We start from the raw sequence: 18,082 nt of genomic DNA, 5'->3' as shown, positions 1-18,082 counted from the left end.
TTGACAGTGTGGACTTTTTACACAGTTATGTGTCTCAAGTGGCTTGGTGTTTACTGCTGATGTCTATTCTACGTCTTTAGCATTTTAAAATTAGATCGCCAGGCTCCCCTTCCTTATGCTTCTGTTCCATTGGGTTTAGACATATTGGGGTGCTGAGGTGGGGAACTACAGGAAGATGGGTCACTTACTCAAATCCGAATCTAGTCTGTAGGTAAATATATTTACATGTAGTCAGGAAATTGTGTGAAATCTACGAAAAGGAGAGTCAACAAAACTTAGCAATGCTCAGCAATTCTAGAGGGGATGGAGCTGCCGATCCTAGAGACCTGTCAGGTCCACAGAAAGGACTGTCCCGATTACCTGAGCCTGGTGGAAAAATCGCCTCTTCCAGGTGGAACTGGATGTTTAAAGCAAATGCTCCCATGTTTCACGCCAACTCTGGTTTATGAATTCGTCTCTGAGGAGCTCTGCTCACACGAACCAGTTGTCTTCAGCAGATTCATTCACTTCTAACTGTTACTGGGAGTCCCCGTGATTCGGGCCGTGGGTTGGTGCTGCCGTGACGGGGCGGAAGCTCTGCTCCGGTCCCCACAGCAGGGTGCGCAGGTATGGCGTCTCAGGTTTAACGAGGCTTGACTCCTTGTTAGACGACGCTTCCCAGTATTTAGGATAGTCCCTCCTGTCGGGCCCCTGGAAGTTCTGCCCCGAGTAACATTCGGGGTGAGCGAGGACGTCTGCTACAGCGTGGAAGGCTGCTGATGTGCACGTAGGTGCGTCCTCAGACCAGAAAGCAGCCCAAGCCATCGCCACGCCGCCCCCCACCCCCCCGAAACGGGGCTGCCCATGCAAATCAGCCGCGGTCGGGCCCGCCCACCCCACGGCTCCGGAAGCTGCAGTCCCCTTGCCCAGCTCCGCGCGGCGGCTCCCGGGGCCACATTTCCGCCGGGCCGCCTGCCTAGCTGCGATGGCGTTGCAGATGGCTGCGCGGCGCGGGCGGCCAGTGCGGGTGCTGGTGGACATGGACGGCGTTCTGGCGGATTTCGAGGCCGGCCTCCTGCGGGGCTTCCGCCGAAGCTTCCCCCGGGAGCCGTACGTGCCGCTGCAGGAGCGCCGCGGCTTCCTCGCCTGCGAGCAGTACCGAGCCCTGCGCCCGGACCTGGCGGTAGGGAGGTGGGGGGGGCCCGGCGGCGCGGGGCCGCCCTGGAGCGGGGAGCCCCGACCCCACAGGACACCTGGGAGCGGGGAGACCTCCCCTTGGGTCAGGACTGTCTCTGCTCCATGTCCAGTGACACCTTCCTGTTTAAAATTAACAAAGCTCTCACTTCAGAATCCACAGTTCACCTCAGGACTAGACAGTCTGGGGGAGTACTTACCCCTGAACAAAGTCCTCTACCTGAGACTCTGATTTGGGGACCGAAGCGCCCCAGGAACTTCACTTTGAGAGTCCTCGCTGGGGCTGGAGAGGTCTGCTGGGATCAGAGCCAGGACAGGAACACTGTATCTTTCAGGACAAAGTGGCCAGTGTGTATGAAGCCCCAGGCTTTTTCCTAGACTTGGAGCCCATCCCTGGAGCCTTGGAAGCAATGCGGGAGATGAATGACATGCAGGAGTGAGGAAGGGCGGGGAGGGAGGGGGTGGGGAGCAGGCGCTGGCATCACCCTGTCTAACCGCCCCCCCCCCCCCACCCCGCAGCACCGAGGTCTTCATCTGCACCAGCCCTCTGATGAAGTACGACCACTGTGTGCACGAGAAGGTGCGGCTGCCCCAGCACTTCACCCGCAGACTTAGGCTCCTAAGCCCTGGTCTTCTAAAGAAAGCGGCAGGAACACAGACAGTCGGGGGTGGGGTGGGGGGTAGAGGGGAGCCCTCTCTCTCATGAGCTGCTGTAGACCCTCCCTCACACCTACTTGCTCACTGGCCCTGAATTCAAGGGCCCATCAGGCCCTACTGAGCCACCTATGCCCACCTCACAGTACCGCTGGGTGGAGAAGCACCTGGGGCCCCAGTTTGTGGAGCGCATTATCTTGACGAGGGACAAGACGGTGGTCTTGGGGGACCTGCTCATTGATGACAAGGACACCATTCAAGGTAGGAGCCCTTTTCCCTAGCAACCTCCAGGCATCTAGCCTGCTGGGATTAGGGAGAGGGAGTAAAAATAACCAGATTACAGAGTGTATCCCTGCCTTCCTCCCGTGTCCTGTCCCAGGCCAAGAGGAGACCCCAAGCTGGGAGCACATCTTGTTCACCTGCTGCCACAACCAGCACCTGCCCCTGCCCCCCCCACGGAGACGGCTGCTCTCCTGGAGTGACAACTGGAAGGAGATTATAGATAGCAAGCGGGGAGCCCTGCAGCGGGACCAAACCGGCCTGGGGCCGCCCCAGGAATAAGGCGAGGGGCCATGGCCGTGGACAGTAGCTGAAGGAAGGGAAGGCAGACCAGCAGGGAGCCCAGGCAGAACTGAGCGACAGGGCAGCATCATGGCAATGACCCCTCAGCACTGTGCCAGCCACCTGAACCCTCCTGGCAGAGCTGGCCTGGAAACATGGTGGGAAAATCAGGAACCTTTTTAATAAAACACTTTGGCTCACTGCTCTCTTATGGCCTTTTATTTGGGGGAAGCGAAGGGACAGGAGCCCCACAGGGGCAGCTGGGACAGAGGCCAATGAGGAGGCCTTTGCCTCCCTCCCTCTCGTCTCCTTAGTCCATTAGTTCCATAGTCTGCCCACCTCCACGTCCACCTGGAAACCATTCCTCTCGAATCTGCCTTTCCTTGGCCATGTAAGAGGTCATCCTTGGGCTTTCCTGGTGGCGCAGTGGTTAAGAATCTGCCTGCCAGTGCAGGGGACACGGGTTCGATCCCTGGTCCAGGAAGATCACACATGCCACGGAGCAACTGTGCCACAACTACTGGGCCTGTGCTCTAGAGCCCGCGAGCCACAACTACTGAGCCCACGTGCCACAACTACTGAAGCCTGCGCGCCCTACAGCCCGTGCTCTGCAACAAGAGAAGCCACTGCAATGAGAAGCCTGTGCACCCCAATGAAGAGTAGCCCCGCTTGCTGCAACCAGAGAAAGCCCGTGCGCAGCAACAAAGACCCAACGCAGCCAAAAATAAATAAAATTTTAAAAAAGAAAAAAAAAAGAGGTCATCCTTAAGGGAGGCCAGGACCTTCCACTGCTCCTGAACCCCACCTTTCTAAGGGGGCCCACACCCCTTCCCCCGTGCTGAGCAGCTGACACTAGACGCTGAGCCATTCGCTTGCTGTCAGTATCTGGTCCCATCTCCCTCGAGCACCTCTCTTACTTGCATCCCTGAAGCCAGCCTGAGACAGATTTCCAGGGACAGGGACCCCACCACCACCACCTCACTAACCCTGATGGCAGAGAAGGCAGGCCAGGGCTTCCAGGCAAGTACCATGGGGTGGTGAAGGGAAAAGACAACAGCTCGTGGAGTTTGTGCCTGTATTCTAATGTGTCACCCTCATGGCCTCCGTCTTAATGCCTGATGGCCATGTTAACAGTCACTGGGCTGTGACACTCAAGATCAGGAACCACGTCTTCGTCTTTGAAGCCCTAACATGGTCCCCGGCTGATAGGCCTGTGTAGATAAACAGTTAATCCTGGGCCACAGAGTTCTCCAGGCCAGCATTCACCATGCCCAACACCCAGCCTGGAGAGCTTGCAGGACAGGTATCCGGCCTCCACAGCAGTGGACACAACACTTCCCCAGCTTCCCAGGGCCCCGAAATACTTTTAACAACAAGGCTTCTCATTTCTATTTCTCAGAATTACTCCTGACACTTCTGTTAAGGTATGATGCCTGTTTCCTCAAGCTCAGGCAACTCTCCTAAGCCCCAGGCCCAGCTGTTCCTCAGGAGAAACCCCATCTGCAGAGCCTCTGGGTCTAGGGACCTGCTGCTTCTCACACGAGGGTGACAGCTCGGTGGCGGGGTGGGCCAGGAGGCAGGACCTTCGCCTCTAGCTGGTTGAGAGCGTCAGCCTGTCAAAACGGCACCCTTCAATTTCCTTCTCCACGTGTCTCAAAGTCTGGCTTCCTCACTCATCTCCTGGTGCCTTTCATCACAGTGTAAACACCTGTCCCACTGAGAAAACTCGCCTTTAAAGGGGTTGACAAAGCACCACTTGGGGAGAACGTGCACAGTGGGAGCTTTGCTGCTCCCACTTCCTGAGTCCCCACCGGGATTCTGGTCTTGTCTCTGGCAGTGCCGGTGCCGCGGCCTGAGGGTGCCTTGGATCAGGGCTGCTGTGGGGCCTCAGCCCTTGGTAGTGGGATCCCCAGGGCAGAGTGAGCCCGCCGGCTGCGGGCTTCGGCCACCTGGCTGGGGGAGCAGAAGTCTTCCAGGAAGATCTGGGCCAGGTTCCGGAGCCTCGCGTTGGCCGAGAGGGAGAAGCGCACCATGCACTGGACCACGGGCGTGGCGGTCAGCTCGGGGTGCGAGCTGGAGCCCGGCGAGCTCAGGTACATGATCGTGGTCACGGCGGACAGCACGGTCTCCTCGTTGGGACTGGACAGGCAGTCAATGATGAGTGGGACACCCCCAGTCTGCAGGATGTGCTCCTTGTTGGCCCTGTCTGAGCACAGGTTGCAGAGGCCTCCTGGGGAAGAGCAAGGTGAGTCTGGATGCCTTAGCCCTGGGCCTCCTTCCATCTTTCCTCCGCCCACTGAGTCCCAGGGAAGGCCCAGGCCTGAGAAGGTGGCCCAGGGACAAGGGATCCCAAGTCTATTCTGATCTCCAGCCCTCCCTTTCCAGATTCCAGAAAGGCCCGCCTGCCGTCCACTGCCCAACCTTCTGGAAGTGGGCACTGATCCCTTTCCCTCCTGGTTCAGCCAGCTCAATGACTGATAGGCTTTCCTTTTTTTTTTTTTTTTTAAGTAGAAAACATAAAACCCACAGTGTATCATCACTTTAGAAGAATTAAGAAATATAGGTAAGGTGATGGTTTCACAGGTGTACACATGTCAATACTTATCAAGTTATACTCTTTAAGTATGTAAAGCTTATTATGTGCCAATTATACCTCAATAAAGCTGTCAAAAATATTAGAAGTCAAAATATAAACCATCTTAATCCTACCACCCATTTAACATGTTTTTCATCCCACAATTTTTAAATATGTGACTACATATAAATATTTAATAACAACGTGATACTCGTTTTGTAAGCCAGCTGTTTTCATTTAACCATGTCCTGTGAACATTTCTCCACGCCAATAAATCTACAATCATGGCATCATTTAATAGCTGTTCAGTCCACCATTTTATGGAAACAGCATAATTGAGAGTTAAAAGCATTTCAGCATCATTCCCACATCACTATTGCTAGGAACCTGGGGGACAAAAGAAAAGGACAGAGTGAGAGACCCGTGGTTCTGGATCTAAGAACCACTGCTCAGGTAAGATGCCCAGACCCCTCATTCTCTCCCGTCAGGCCTAAATCACTAGATGTGGGAAGCTGATTTTCGTGGGTCCTGAGTGCGCTTCCGGCCATCAGGGCACCCTCACCCTTAGGTTCCTACTCCAAGTAGAGAACGAACTTCTAGCTCATTTGCATAACATGGCCGACCAGTACTGAGTGTCCAATCAGGAGTGAGTTACAGCCCACCCACTTCCCCGGCATCTCTAGAAACAAGCAAAGGGGGGACCTCCCCACACGCCCGGCAAAACCCAACTAGGACCTCTTTCCCAGCAAGAGGGGACAGGTGCAGGGAAGTGGCGCAGGCCTGGCAAAGATCTCCGCCTACTCCAGGTAGGTACAGCCACCCCTTCCCTAGCAGTACCTGGGTAGGGAAACATTTTACCCATTCAGCCTCCAAGGACTTCCCACTGCAAAGATCCTTCTGGGATCTTTGCATGGTGCCACCCTCTTGCTAGTAACCAGCATGTCACTGCTCCGTGGCCAGTGTGGTTTCCCTGGAGTACCCCATTAGCCGCTGCCTGCCACACCCAGGCACGTCCCTCATCACCTGTCTCACCGTCTTCATATGCTTAGAACTCTGAGAAACCTTCGTGGAATTTTCTTGCTCACTGACTGCTGAGCCCCGCTAGAAGCTACTGTGCCACGAGGTCAACACCTAGGCTGTCTTGGGATTTCCCTGGTGGTCCAGTGGTTAAGACTCCACGTTCCCAGTGCAGGGGGCCTGAGTTTGATGCCTGGTCAGGGAACTAGATCCCACATGCTGCAACTAAGAGCCCGCACGCGAAAACGAAGAGCCCCCGTGCCGCAAGCCTAATTAATTAATTAATTTTAAAAAAAAGACCTAGGCTGTCTTATTCCCAAGACTTCCTGGGTTTCTGGCACAGGGGGCGCTCCGCAAATGTTTGCTGGAAGGATTTTAAAGCAGTGAGCAGGGAAAAGGGCTGCACTGCAGAGGGTCGGGAGGCTGGATGGACTGGCTCCCTGGGACCCTGTGCACCTTGGACATCTGCAGTGCTGAGGGACGGAAGAGGCCGAGTGGTGCTCCTGAACCGAGGAAGATGGGCAGCAGGAGACGGACTGAGGCACTGATGGAGAGGTCCCTCCCAGTGTCCACCTCAGCACCCATTCACCCCAGTGGAGCCCTTAGCACAGCCTGGGGTCATCCTGCCGACTACCTTCTTTACTTGCTGTCTGTCCCCCCATCACTGGGCACCACAGGGTAGTAATTTACCTCTGTATTTCCGGAGCCTGCAACTGAGGATTCTCGCTGGACACATGCTGGGAACATGACTGAACCCCACGAAGAGTTACCACCACCCCCATTTAAGGGAAAGAACCTGAGGCTGTTGAGTAACTTGACCAAAGTCCCAGAAGATAGGGAGCCCTTTGCTACTCCCGTGGGAAAGGGTGTCCCTTCAGAAACCACAAGGACAACTAATCCTACCACGGGCAGATGCCAGGCTCAGCCAGGAGCAGGGGCAAGTAGAAATGCTGTGGCACAACTGCTGAGCCTGCGCGCCTAGAGCCCGTGCTCCGCAACAAGAGAAGCCACTGCGATGAGAAGCCCGCGCACTGCAACGAAGAGTAGCCCCCGCTCGCCACAACTAGAGAAAGCCCACGCGCAGCAACGAAGACCCAATGCAGCCAAAAATAAATAAATAAAAGACGTCACCTCTTCTAAGAGCCTTCCATGACCACCCTAATCAGTCCCTCTCCCCAAGAGGCCCTCCCCTCACCATCTTCACTTCTTTTCTTCATACCAAAGAAGAAAAAAAGAAAAAGTAAAAAAGCAAAAGAAGAAAATATTCATAGATTCTGACAGAGGACTCATATCCAGAATATATAAAGCATTCCTATCAATAAAAGATGAACAACACAATAAAAACAGTGAGCAAAAGACTTCGATAAACTCTGCACAAAAGGGTCAATATATGAAAATGTGCTCAACATTCCTTATCAGAGAAATGAGAATTAAAACCACAATAAGAGGGCTTCCCTGGTGGCGCAGTGGTTGGGAGTCCGCCTGCCGATGCAGGGGACGTGGGTTCATGCCCCGGTCTGGGAGGATCCCACGTGCCGCGGAGCAGCTGGGCCCGTGAGCCATGGCTGCTGGGGCTGCACATCCGGAGCCTGTGCTCCACAATGGGAGAGGCCACAACAGTGAGAGGCCCGCGTACCGCAAAAAAAAAAAAAAAAAAAAACACAATAAGAGGCCACTACACACCTATCATAATGGCTAAAACAAAAAAAGACTGATGATACTAAGTGTTGGCAGGGAGGGAGCAGCACCGGAACTCTGATATGCTGGCGGTGAGGAGTGTAACACATCGTGATGACGGTGGAAATCTAGTTGGCAGCTTCTAACACAGTTAAACATCCATCTACCCTACGACTCAGCAATTCCACTCCTACCCAAATCTGTCTGAGAAAAATGAGCACATATGTATACAAGGAACCTACCTGAGAGAAATGAGTACCTATGTATACAAGAAAACTTGTACAAAAATTATCATAACAGCTTTATTCATAAAGGTTCCAAACCAGAAACAGCTCAAATCTCCATCAGCGGGTGAATGGATGAACAAATTGCGGCCTATTCATATAAAGACGTGAACTACTGATACTGTAACAATTTGGATGAATCTCAGAAACATTATGCTGAGTGAAAGAAACCAGATACTATATCCTGTAGGATTCCTCTTACATGAAGGTCAAGAACAGGCGAAACTGATCCATGGGGATAGAGGTTAGAATAATGGTTACCTCAGGGTGGAAGACACTAACTGGCAGAGGGTACGAGGGACCTTTCTGGGGAGATGAAAACATTCTGTATCTTGACTTAAGTGCTGGTTATATTGATGTACATACAGCTTAATGAATTTAAAAATTCATCAGACTGGCACTTAAGCTACGTGCATTTCACTGTATGCCGATCCTGCTGCAATCTAAAAACTGGTTACCAGACAAAAAGGAGAACAAGTTCTGACTGGCGGATGAACATATTTTGGACAAACCTGGCAAGATAAAGAGAAAAAGAGGCAAAGGCAGGGCCCTTCTAGGTGTGGGGAGCCACAGGAACCCCCGGGAGAGACAAAAGAGAAAACCCTAGTGCAGTCTGGGATGAGAAAGCTGGCGGCTCAGAGAGGGCAGGTAGGGGATCTCAGGTCACAAAGCAAGGAGGGCAATGGTGCTGGAAGGGACAGGAGGGTCTAAGTATTGTCCTGGGGATTAAATGAGGTCATGCTGCCAAGTGCTTAGCCAGCACCTGGTGCCTGAGAGGGCTGGGCAAGTCCTTGGAGACAGTGGCTCAAGACCGTTACAGCTGAGGACCCGCCCGACGACCCGCCCGCCCCAGGGTACTGGGCTGGGCGTGGTCAATCTCAGGTCAAAATCCTCACTGGGGGCTATCTGTTCTTGGGTTTTACTTCAGTATCTTGAAGATGGTTCTCTCTGAAATTTCAGGACAGACATTCAAGGGACAGAACAGCATATAGAGAAAGCTACTATTATACGTAAGAAGGTGAGAGACGAATATACATGTATGTATACGCCCACATTTGCTGGTTTCATATGAGGGGGGAACAGGGTGGAAGGGACACGAATGGTAGTGAGACCATACTCGTAATACAGTTTTGACTTAAACAGATATGTTTTGTATAAGTTAAAAAAACCAAATTAAATTTTAAAAAATCATGGTTTTTCGCACTTCTGACCTGTATTTCAGTTCTAAAATTTTATCCTACAGGTACACTCCCACAAGTGAGAAATGACATACAAATAAGGGTACCCACTGTCACACTGCTCATGACAGCAAAATGGAAACAACCCTAAATGGCCATCCTCAGGGGCCGGCTAAATGTTAGTCCCTTCATGCAGTGGACATCATGCAGCAGTTACAAAGAATCAGGCAGCTCTTTATGGGCTGACACTGCAGGCGTGCCAAGACATGGTGCTAAGTTAAAAAAAAATATATATATAGATACAGTATACTTCAACATGTCTAGGATATGCAAAAAGGTATACATAGTATGCAAACAAATATATACGTATTTGTTTATCAATCCCTAAAATATCTCTGGGAGAATACACAAGAAACTAGTAACAATGGTTGCCTCCAGAAAAGGCTACAGACCGAGTTACTGTTTATTACCTACCCTTTTGAATTCTGTACCATGTGAGTCAATTATGTATTCACATAAATTAATAAAACACACACGCACACCCTGCTCCTGCCTAGAACTGAGAGGAAGGGGGATTGGTCTCTGCCAGTTGGGGAGGGAGGGCACAGGGGCCTGGAGCCAGCCTTCCCAGCTGGTGTGGAAGGGAGCAGTGGGGTGAGGACCTTGAATTCACCTCTTTCCTGTAACAAATGGATAGCTGAGGAATTTCTTTTCAAGCAGAAAGATGTGTGACCCCAGGACACTAAATGATCAGTGAGAGAAGGAGGTACACGGGAACCCGAGAGTACGGAGGATGGAGCGAGGGCTCTGTGGTGGGCAGATCTAGCTAGAATCCCAGGAATGCCCCAGGGGACTCAGGTGAGCAGAGCAAGCAACTCCATCTCTCTAAGCCTAGGTTTCTTTATCAGTAAAACAGGAAGAGAGAATTAAATAATGTAAGACCCCTCCCTGGCACACAGTAGATATGGACCAAGCACGCACCTGTTTATAGCCTCGGAGGCTGGCACAGGGCATATCTTCAACCCACACACAGAGAAAGGGCTGGCACATACAGGTAGAGTTTAACAATGAGAAAGCAAGTGCTCATGTAACCAGCACTGAGGTCAAAGACTGAAACACTGTCATCAGTCCAGAAGCCTCTGCATGTTCTTTCCTGATTCAATTCTCTCCCCTTCTCAGAGATGACCCTCTTCCTGACATGTAACAATGCAATAAAATAATTTTAAATTAATAGCAGGACCTTTTAAATTTTTAATAAAAAAAATTTTACTACACACACACCCCTAAATACTATAATTCAGTTCTGCCTCTTTTTGGACTTTATAGAAATGGAATCACACTGTACATATTATTATGTGTCTAGCATCATTTGCTTAACGTTATGTTTTTAAGATAATTGCAAGGAGCTGTAGATTGTTCATTTACCTTGCTAAGCAGTATGAATATCGACAATATTGATAATTCATTCCACTGTTGACTGTTTCCAGTTTAGGACTGTTACAGACAATACTGCTGGTGACATTTTTGCATGTGTCTGGACGTGCATGTACCTAACCCTATGATTGTAACTGCTGGGTCACGCGGCATGCCTATCTTCAATTTTACTAAATCCTATTTTTCCAAAGAGAGGCGGCTCAGGATTCATCTACCAGCCTTTTTCAGTACACCACCACCATCTGGTGGCAGCTACAGGTATTGCATGAAATAGAACAGAGGAAAGCGATTTAACCTGAATCGTGGGAGGCCACCTACTTGCATTACTGTTGTAGTAACAAAACTGCCGAGTATTCCGTGACATACTAGGATTCAGCCAGTTTTCATGGAAGCAGAGAATTATCTCCTGGTTCCTTTACATCTCCATACACCATCTAGAATGGTGCAGGTGTGCACACACAGCATATAAGACACCAGAGAATCAACCAATGGTGCTTCAGTCCAACACTCCCAAATTAATGCCAAAGCCTGCCAGAGTTTTTATTTGGGGCATGAGCTCTGAATTCTCTCGCTCAGTCAAGTATTTACTGAGATGCTGGCTTTTTATCTGGTTCCTGATAATTCACCCGCTTCCTATCCCCCATCCCAAATGAGGGTGGCTCAGGCCTGACCAGTGCCTGTCTCCCCGTGGTACTTCCTCCTACTACTGCCCGGACACCCACTGTGAGGATAAAGATCAACTTTCATACCTTTTCCTATCATTCAACGATGCTTTTCCAGAAGGGCCGAATCCCTGGAACAGCTGGGTGATTAGACACTATCCCATCCTACCTCACCTCTCTGGGAGACTCGGGAACTGTTTATCCTCAAAGGGGTCTGGCTACCTAGGGGACCTTGCAGCTGCAGGCACTTTATCTCATTTACTTCTCTCAACAACTCTGTGAGGCATGTACCGATCCTCCCCCACCTGACCGATGATGGGAGAAGGGAAATCACATGCCCAGAGTTAAGTCGGGGAGTGAGGACTTGAACCCAGGCCTGCCTGACCCCAAAGCCCCACTCTTACCAAACTCTCTATATTCCTTGCCAACAAACCAACATTGGTTTTGGTTCTGCCAAACCATGGCCATGGGCCATCTAACCCGGCAGTTATTCCAGAACCAAACGCACTCAGGGCTGCAGCACGAAGTCATGTCCGGGACTGCGCACATTCCCCGGCCCCATCCTCGTCCCAGGCCAAAAAACCTGGGCATTCAAGACGTAACAAAGGTAAGCAAGGCACTCTGATCTCATGGAGATTCACCATCTCAGATCTGCCATCAGAGACAAAAGATTCAAAGCTACAAAGCCCAGCACAGAATAAGCACCGACAGTGTTTCCCATTTAGCAGCACAGACGTTAACAGAAGAGGAAACAGCAAGAGTAACAAAATCGGCTTCTAAGCACCACTGGGACTCTCCTTTTAAGTTATGCGCAATAAATACGAGAGGATTTTAATCTCCAGAGGATCCCACGGAGGGATTCAATGCTAAGAAAGCTGCTGCTCTGGGGATTGGGGACGTTGGGAAGGAGAAGAAAAAGAGAAGGAAACAGTGGCTGTGGAAAGTAAAACTGGTGATGATACCAACAATTCTAGACAAAGTATCGATACCTTCACGGAGACAGACACGCGCACACGCTCCGCTCCCCGCAACAGTCCTGCGAGGCAGACGAGGCTCAGGTGAGGAAATGAGGCTCAGTGAAGGGACAGGACTCATCCACAAAGACTGGCTACAAAGTGGAGAAGTGGGGACCGTGGACTCCAGGTCCAGGGCTTGGTCACCCACTCTGGGAAGCTGCCCAGGAGGGCAAGAACCCAGGCCCAGCCCTGATCTCTGGCAAAGCTCCCAGCTCAGTGGGCCAGGAACTCAAGAGTGTTCCTGCCTCGGGAAAGTTGCTTCCTGATCCTGTAAAACTTGCCCGGGTGACTGCTCTTTTCAGCAAAGGTTTCTCCAGAGTCAAGAGCTTGAGTTGAAGGAGCTGTATCACTCTCAGGTGGAGGCCTAGCCACGGGCTTCTGCAGGGGTCACTGTCACCACTCAGGCGGCAGAAGCTGGGGAGCAGAGTTCCAAAAAGGGAGGAGATGGAGTACTAACACTGGAGAAAATCTTAAAGTGACCAATTTTTCACGATATTTATTCAGCATAATAATCTTCCAGAGGGGCAGAGACATGAGCTATTCCCACCCTTAGACCTGGGCAACCGGGGCTCCTGCCCCCAGCCCAGGTTTCGAGGGCCTCACTCTGGCCCTCTCCATAGGTTGAAGAGTCCAGGGAGCCTGCCCAAAGCCCATCCCTCTTCCCCCATACCCAGAGCTCCAGTTCCTAAACCTGCTCCCCCAGCTGCATGGGCCTCTTTCCTGCATCCTGACTCCCGGCGGTGAACCCCGCTGTTTGTGTGCACACGCCGAAGTCCAATGAGTGGCCACCAGGCAAGTGTTTGTGGGGCTGTGAGTGAAGCTGGGATGTCCACACATGTGTGAGGCCTGTCGTAGTAAGAGGAGTCCCAGATACCACAAATTAGAGGCAGACCTGGATGGCCTTTCAAAAATTTAAATCACATTTGCCCAGGATGTATTCAGGAAAAAAAAAAAAGTGTGTTACTTGATTCTAGAAAAGTTTTCAATCTAATTTCTAAGTTACAGGAAATAAAGCAGTTACAGGAACAAATGAAATGACACCATAAAGAGGCAACTAGACAATTCAGAAGGTGAGACGTTCTGCAGAGCTGGTCTGGATCCTTCAACAATTAGTGTTAGGAAAAAAGAGTCTATTAATGATTAAAAGAGATATAAGATGGGCTTCCCTGGTGGGGCAGTGGTTGAGAATCCGCCTGCCACTGCAAGGGACACAGGTTCGAGCCCTGGCCCTGGAAGATCCCACATGCCGCAGAGCAACTAAGCCCGTGGGCCACAGCTACTGAGCCTGAGCTCTAGAGCCCACGAGCCACAACTACTGAGCCCACGTGCCACAACTACTGAAGCCCACGTGCCTAGAGGCCATGCTCCGCAACAAGAGAAGTCACTGCAGTGAGAAGCCCGCGCACCACAACGAAGAGTAGCCCCCGTCACCGCAACTAGAGAAAGCCCGCGTGCAGCAATGAAGACCCAAAAGAAGTCAAAAATAAATAAATTTATATTAAAAAAAGATATAAGATAATTGATGCTGTGATTTCCTTCCAAACAGCACCATATGGAAAGGGGGGAAGGGGGAGGATAAAGAGTAACTTCAGGGACTTCCCTGGCGGTCCAGTGGTTAAGACTCCATGCTTCCAATGCAGGGGGCATGGGTTCAATCCCTGGTCAGGGCACTAAGATCCCACATGCCACAAGGTATGGCCAATAAATAAATAAATAAATAAAAAGAGTGACTTTATAGTGGAGAAACCTGACAAACACTACTTCATCCAGGTGATCAAGGTTAATATCAACAGTGATAAGTCATGTTGATAGCATATGCCCTTGATATGATGTAAATGAAAATGGCCTTTTACCGTTTACCTCTGTGGTCATCCTCCCCAAAACCCATAGCCCACTCTAATCATGAGAAAAATATCAGACAAACCCCAACTGACGGAAAACCTACAAAATACCTGACCAGTACTCCTCAAAACTGCCAAGGTCATCCAGAAAAAAGGGAAAGTCTAAGAAACTGGCACAATCCAGAGGAGCCTAAGGAGACATGACAACTAAATGTAACACAGTATCTTGGATGGAATCCTGGAGGAGTAAAAGGATTATTAGGGAAAAACTAAACAAATCTGAATAGAGTATGGACCTGAGTTAATAATAATGCATCGATATTGGTTTATTAATTGTAACAAACGTACCATACTAATGTAAGACGACAACAATGAGGAAACTAGGTGTGGCATATATGGGAACTCTGTACTATCTTTGCAATTTTTCTAAAACTGTTCTAAAATACAAAGTTTATTTAAAAAGAGAGAGATTGAGATCTAAGGAACGTAAGAACCAGATTAAGTGCATGAATCCTGGACTGGATCCTGGTTTATACAAAACAACAACAACAAAATGTCCTTTTGGGACCTATTAGAGAAGTTGGCCTAACTGGGTATTTGGTGATAATGGAATTATTAAGTTCATTCTCTATGTAGATAAGATTCACTATGTAGAGAAATGTTCTTTTTTAAAGATGCATGCTGAAAAAACAATGTTGGTTTGCCTTCAGAATAAACTCCAAACTCTTTCCCAATGCCGAGACCTGAATCCCTGTAAACTCTGGTGCCGTGAGCTCTCTATAACCTCACTTAGTACCACTCTCTGCTTCAGTCAACACAATGGTGCCACATCAGCGTTCCTTCTGGCTCCTCCTGCTCTAGAGTCTTTTTTTTTTTTTTTTTTTTTTTTTGCGGTACGCGGGCCTCTCACTGTTGTGGCCTCTCCCATTGCGGAGCACAGGCTCAGCGGCCATGGCTCACGGGCCCAGCCGCTCCGCGGCACGTGGGATCTTCCCGGACCGGGGCACGAACCCGTGTCCCCGGACTCTCAACCACTGCGCCACCAGGGAAGCTCTGCTAGAGTCTTTGCCCACGTTGTGCCTTCCCATGATGGCCAAACAAGAAGTAGCCCCTCCCTCCCCTTGCTCTCTCTCATCACCCTGTTTATTTTCTTCAGAGCCTCAGCTTTCTTGTTTGTCAACCATCTGTCTCCCCCTACTAGAATGTAAATTCCTTGAGGGCAAAGACCCTTTGCCCAACTTGTTCGCCATCTCTCCAACATCTAGAACAATACCTTGCTCGCACAATATACGTCCAATAAATATATCTGTCCAGTGAATAATTCAGTAGGTCTTAGACCATAACAACTACAGGAGTCACAAGCCATTCCAAGTCACCGCTACTTCTCTTGATGGTAAAACTTTTTTTGGCTGTGCCCCACGGCATGTGGGATCTTAGTTCCCCATCCAGGGATTGAACCCGTGCCCCCTGCAGTGGAAGCACGGAGACTTAACCACTGGACCGCCAGGGAAGTCCCGATGTTAAAACATTAAGTCAAAGATGTTTAAAAAGGGCACTCAACATTTTTCCCTCCAACGGGGCTTCAAACCATTCCCTCATTTTCGATCTCACCTCTAAGCGGGAGGGAAGCTAGACAGGCAGAGGGGTTCCTAAGAAAGAGTTCCAAACCTGATTCAAGCGAGCCGTGACCTGGACAACGTGTGAACCGCGGAGGCGGCACAGACATCGCGAAAGTCTGCCTTCGCAGCTGAGCGACTGCCTAAGAGATTCCTTTCCCAACAACCCACTTCTAACTCATTATCTCATTACAGCCCATCAGGTATCTAGGAGAGCGGCCCCATCCTTACCAATAGCAAACTCCACCAGGGTCTCATTCTCCTCCGACAGTGAATCGAGGAATAAGTCCAGGACCTGCAGCTGCCGCAGATACTGGTAGTTACTGGGGTCATAGGCGAAGTTGGCGAGGTTGGCCAGTACTTGCTCCTTGGCGTCTGCAGTGGAAAAGCGGCACTGGAGCCAGGTCCGGGGCGGCGATCGCGGCCAGACCCCTGCCTGGTACCCTGCTCCCCACCCTGCCGCTCTCACCTTGGCTCTCGGTCGCCTGGAATTCCGTGACCAGCGCCTGCAGGTATCCCAGCCGGCCGACATGGGGGTCTACCTTCGGCTTCTGGGCCATGGTCGGGCGGCGGAGGAACCCCGGGGGACGGGCAGGGGAGTGTGGAAGGTGAGGCTGAAAAGCGGGCGAGAACCTCACCTGGGCCTCGCCGGGTCCGGAGAGGGGCAGACCGGAGCGGGAAATAGGTTCCTTTCCTCGGTTCAGGTTCTGCAGTAATTTGCAGCTGAAATTGGGCTGGGGAAATGGGGTGGGGACACAGTACCTCGTAAGAGTTGGGAGTGAACATCCAAATTGGGGCGCGGAAAACCAGGACGCTGTCGCGCGCCGAAGGAGGGAGGAGCAGCGCCCAGCGGCGCTTAATTTCCGGCTCAGTTCCGGACTTCCGGGGCAAGCCGCTCTTAGCCCCGCCCCAGGGGGCGGAAGGGGCGGGCCGAGGAGGGTGAGGGGCGGGGCTGTCACTGAGCTCCCTGGGCTTGCTTCAAGCAAGTTCTTCTGCTGGTGCTTAGGCCGGGAGCTTCAAGCCTCTTGTCTCAGGCAGGTGGCGATCCGCATCGTGATGGAAGCGGTCATGGAAGGTTGCGGATGCGTTGAGGAGCTCCTCTAGGGCCCTTAGGAGCTCAGAGGTGCCGGAGCGCCTGTGTGGGGGGCTGTCGGGGCAGAAGCACCTCCAGATGCCCCTGCACTTGACGGAGGGGTGCAGTTCCCCCACACACACCAAGGGCCCCCAGGAACGCAAGTGTCGGCTCCCTGTGTCCCCCACGCGGGTCCTTTTGAAACGGAGCAGGACCCTATGGTCCTTGCCCCCCATGTCCTCAGCCTGCCTTTTCTCTGTGGAAAAACTTTAGCCAAAGAATAAGTTTAATCAGAAGTGAAAAAATGCAGAAATAGAGGAAAACAAAGGAGACCAGATAATAATAGTTTAGTCCTTAAGCATAGTCAAGGACCTTTAGTTCGTCCTTAAGTTCTATAGATAACATTCTGAGCTGTATCCTGTGAGCTGTTTTGCAGCTACTGAAGCCCCCACCAGGTGGAGGAGGATGACTACATGATGGCCAAATTGAAGCCATGACATAAGCTGCTCCACTTCACACAATTCCTAGAACTGGCCTCAAAGAAATGGGAACAAACCCTGGAACTAAAGATTAACCGTACTTAAAACGACCAAGATGACGCTGATCAGACCACATTACTGGTTTCAAGCTGACTGTCAGAACTGACTATGCTGTTCTGCTCCCTCCCTCCGCCTATATAACCCTGAAACTCCCTTTTAAAAGCCCCTGTCCCCTGAACAGCAATCGGGAGTTCTCGGACAGGACTCCACCCTCTCCCCGGTTGCCAGCCTCTGAAGCAACCTTTCCTTTCCTACCAACACTTGTCTCTCAAGAATTGGCTTTGTGGGCTTCCCTGGTGGCGCAGTGGTTGAGAGTCCGCCTGCCGATACAGGGGAAACGGGTTCGTGCCCCGGTCCGGAAAGATCCCGCATGCCGCGGAGCGGCTGGGCCCGTGAGCCATGGCCGCTGAGCCTGCGCGTCCAGAGCCTGTGCTCCAAAAAAGAATTGGCTTTCGAGCGGCGAGCAGCCGGACCTGGGTTCGGTAACACTTTGACACTACCTTCTCGTCTGCTTTTCCCAAAAGCCAGGCGACGACTTCCCCGGCAGTCCAGTGGTTGACTCCGCGCTCCCAATGGAGGGGTCATGGGTTCTATCCCTGGTCTGGGAACTAAGATCCTGCATGCCGCCTGGAGCGGCCAAAATGAAAAGCCGGGCAAGCCTGGTACCCTCTGCTTCCCAATCCTGAGCTGAGTCTGCCACCTCTGGCTGGAAGGCATTTTATCAGCCAGGTGGCAGAGAGCACCAGAGGCAGCACCGTCGGGCCCTAGAAGGAGCCCAGCTGT

At 51.3% G+C, this 18,082-nt stretch overlaps 2 protein-coding genes across 2 annotated transcripts; one reads left to right on the top strand and one right to left on the bottom strand.

The window, feature by feature from the left end:
* Window positions 1-175: 175 nt before the first annotated feature.
* On the top strand, window positions 176-2,593 carry NT5C (5', 3'-nucleotidase, cytosolic). The gene is made up of 5 exons (XM_027080614.1): window positions 176-1,162; window positions 1,509-1,609; window positions 1,693-1,753; window positions 1,974-2,088; window positions 2,207-2,593. Exons 1-5 carry the CDS (start codon window positions 965-967, stop codon window positions 2,386-2,388), a joined length of 657 nt encoding a protein of 218 aa, XP_026936415.1. The 5' UTR covers window positions 176-964; the 3' UTR covers window positions 2,389-2,593.
* A 661-nt stretch (window positions 2,594-3,254) lies between these two features.
* ARMC7 (armadillo repeat containing 7) lies at window positions 3,255-17,636 on the bottom strand. Its single transcript, XM_027080613.1, has 3 exons — window positions 16,158-17,636; window positions 15,920-16,063; window positions 3,255-4,618 (listed from the first exon to the last, which is right to left on the bottom strand). The coding sequence occupies exons 1-3, from the start codon at window positions 16,246-16,248 to the stop codon at window positions 4,257-4,259; spliced, it is 597 nt and encodes a 198-aa protein (XP_026936414.1). The 5' UTR covers window positions 16,249-17,636; the 3' UTR covers window positions 3,255-4,256.
* Between the last annotated feature and the right edge of the window lie 446 nt (window positions 17,637-18,082).

The sequence above is a fragment of the Aethalodelphis obliquidens genome, unplaced genomic scaffold (genome assembly GCF_003676395.1).
Source record: "Aethalodelphis obliquidens isolate GAN/ISIS:26980383/991018 unplaced genomic scaffold, ASM367639v1 scaffold44, whole genome shotgun sequence".
Classification (NCBI taxonomy): domain Eukaryota; kingdom Metazoa; phylum Chordata; class Mammalia; order Artiodactyla; family Delphinidae; genus Aethalodelphis; species Aethalodelphis obliquidens.
The sequence above is the reverse complement of the archived record's forward strand: the minus strand, read 5'-3'. Positions and strand labels throughout refer to the sequence as shown.

Bases quoted from the DNA above. Each gene is read 5' to 3' on its own strand.
- ARMC7 (XM_027080613.1), bottom strand. From the start codon at position 16,248: ATGGCCCAGAAGCCGAAGGTAGACCCCCATGTCGGCCGGCTGGGATAC. The intron at 16,064-16,157 runs GTGAGAGCGGCA...TTTCCACTGCAG, and splicing joins CCAGGCGACCGAGAGCCAAG to ACGCCAAGGAGCAAGTACTG. The intron at 4,619-15,919 runs GTAAGGATGGGG...GCTCTTCCCCAG, and splicing joins CCTGGTGGAGTTTGCTATTG to GAGGCCTCTGCAACCTGTGC.
- NT5C (XM_027080614.1), top strand. From the start codon at position 965: ATGGCGTTGCAGATGGCTGCGCGGCGCGGGCGGCCAGTGCGGGTGCTG. The intron at 1,163-1,508 runs GTAGGGAGGTGG...TGTATCTTTCAG, and splicing joins CCCTGCGCCCGGACCTGGCG to GACAAAGTGGCCAGTGTGTA. The intron at 1,610-1,692 runs GTGAGGAAGGGC...CCCACCCCGCAG, and splicing joins GAGATGAATGACATGCAGGA to CACCGAGGTCTTCATCTGCA.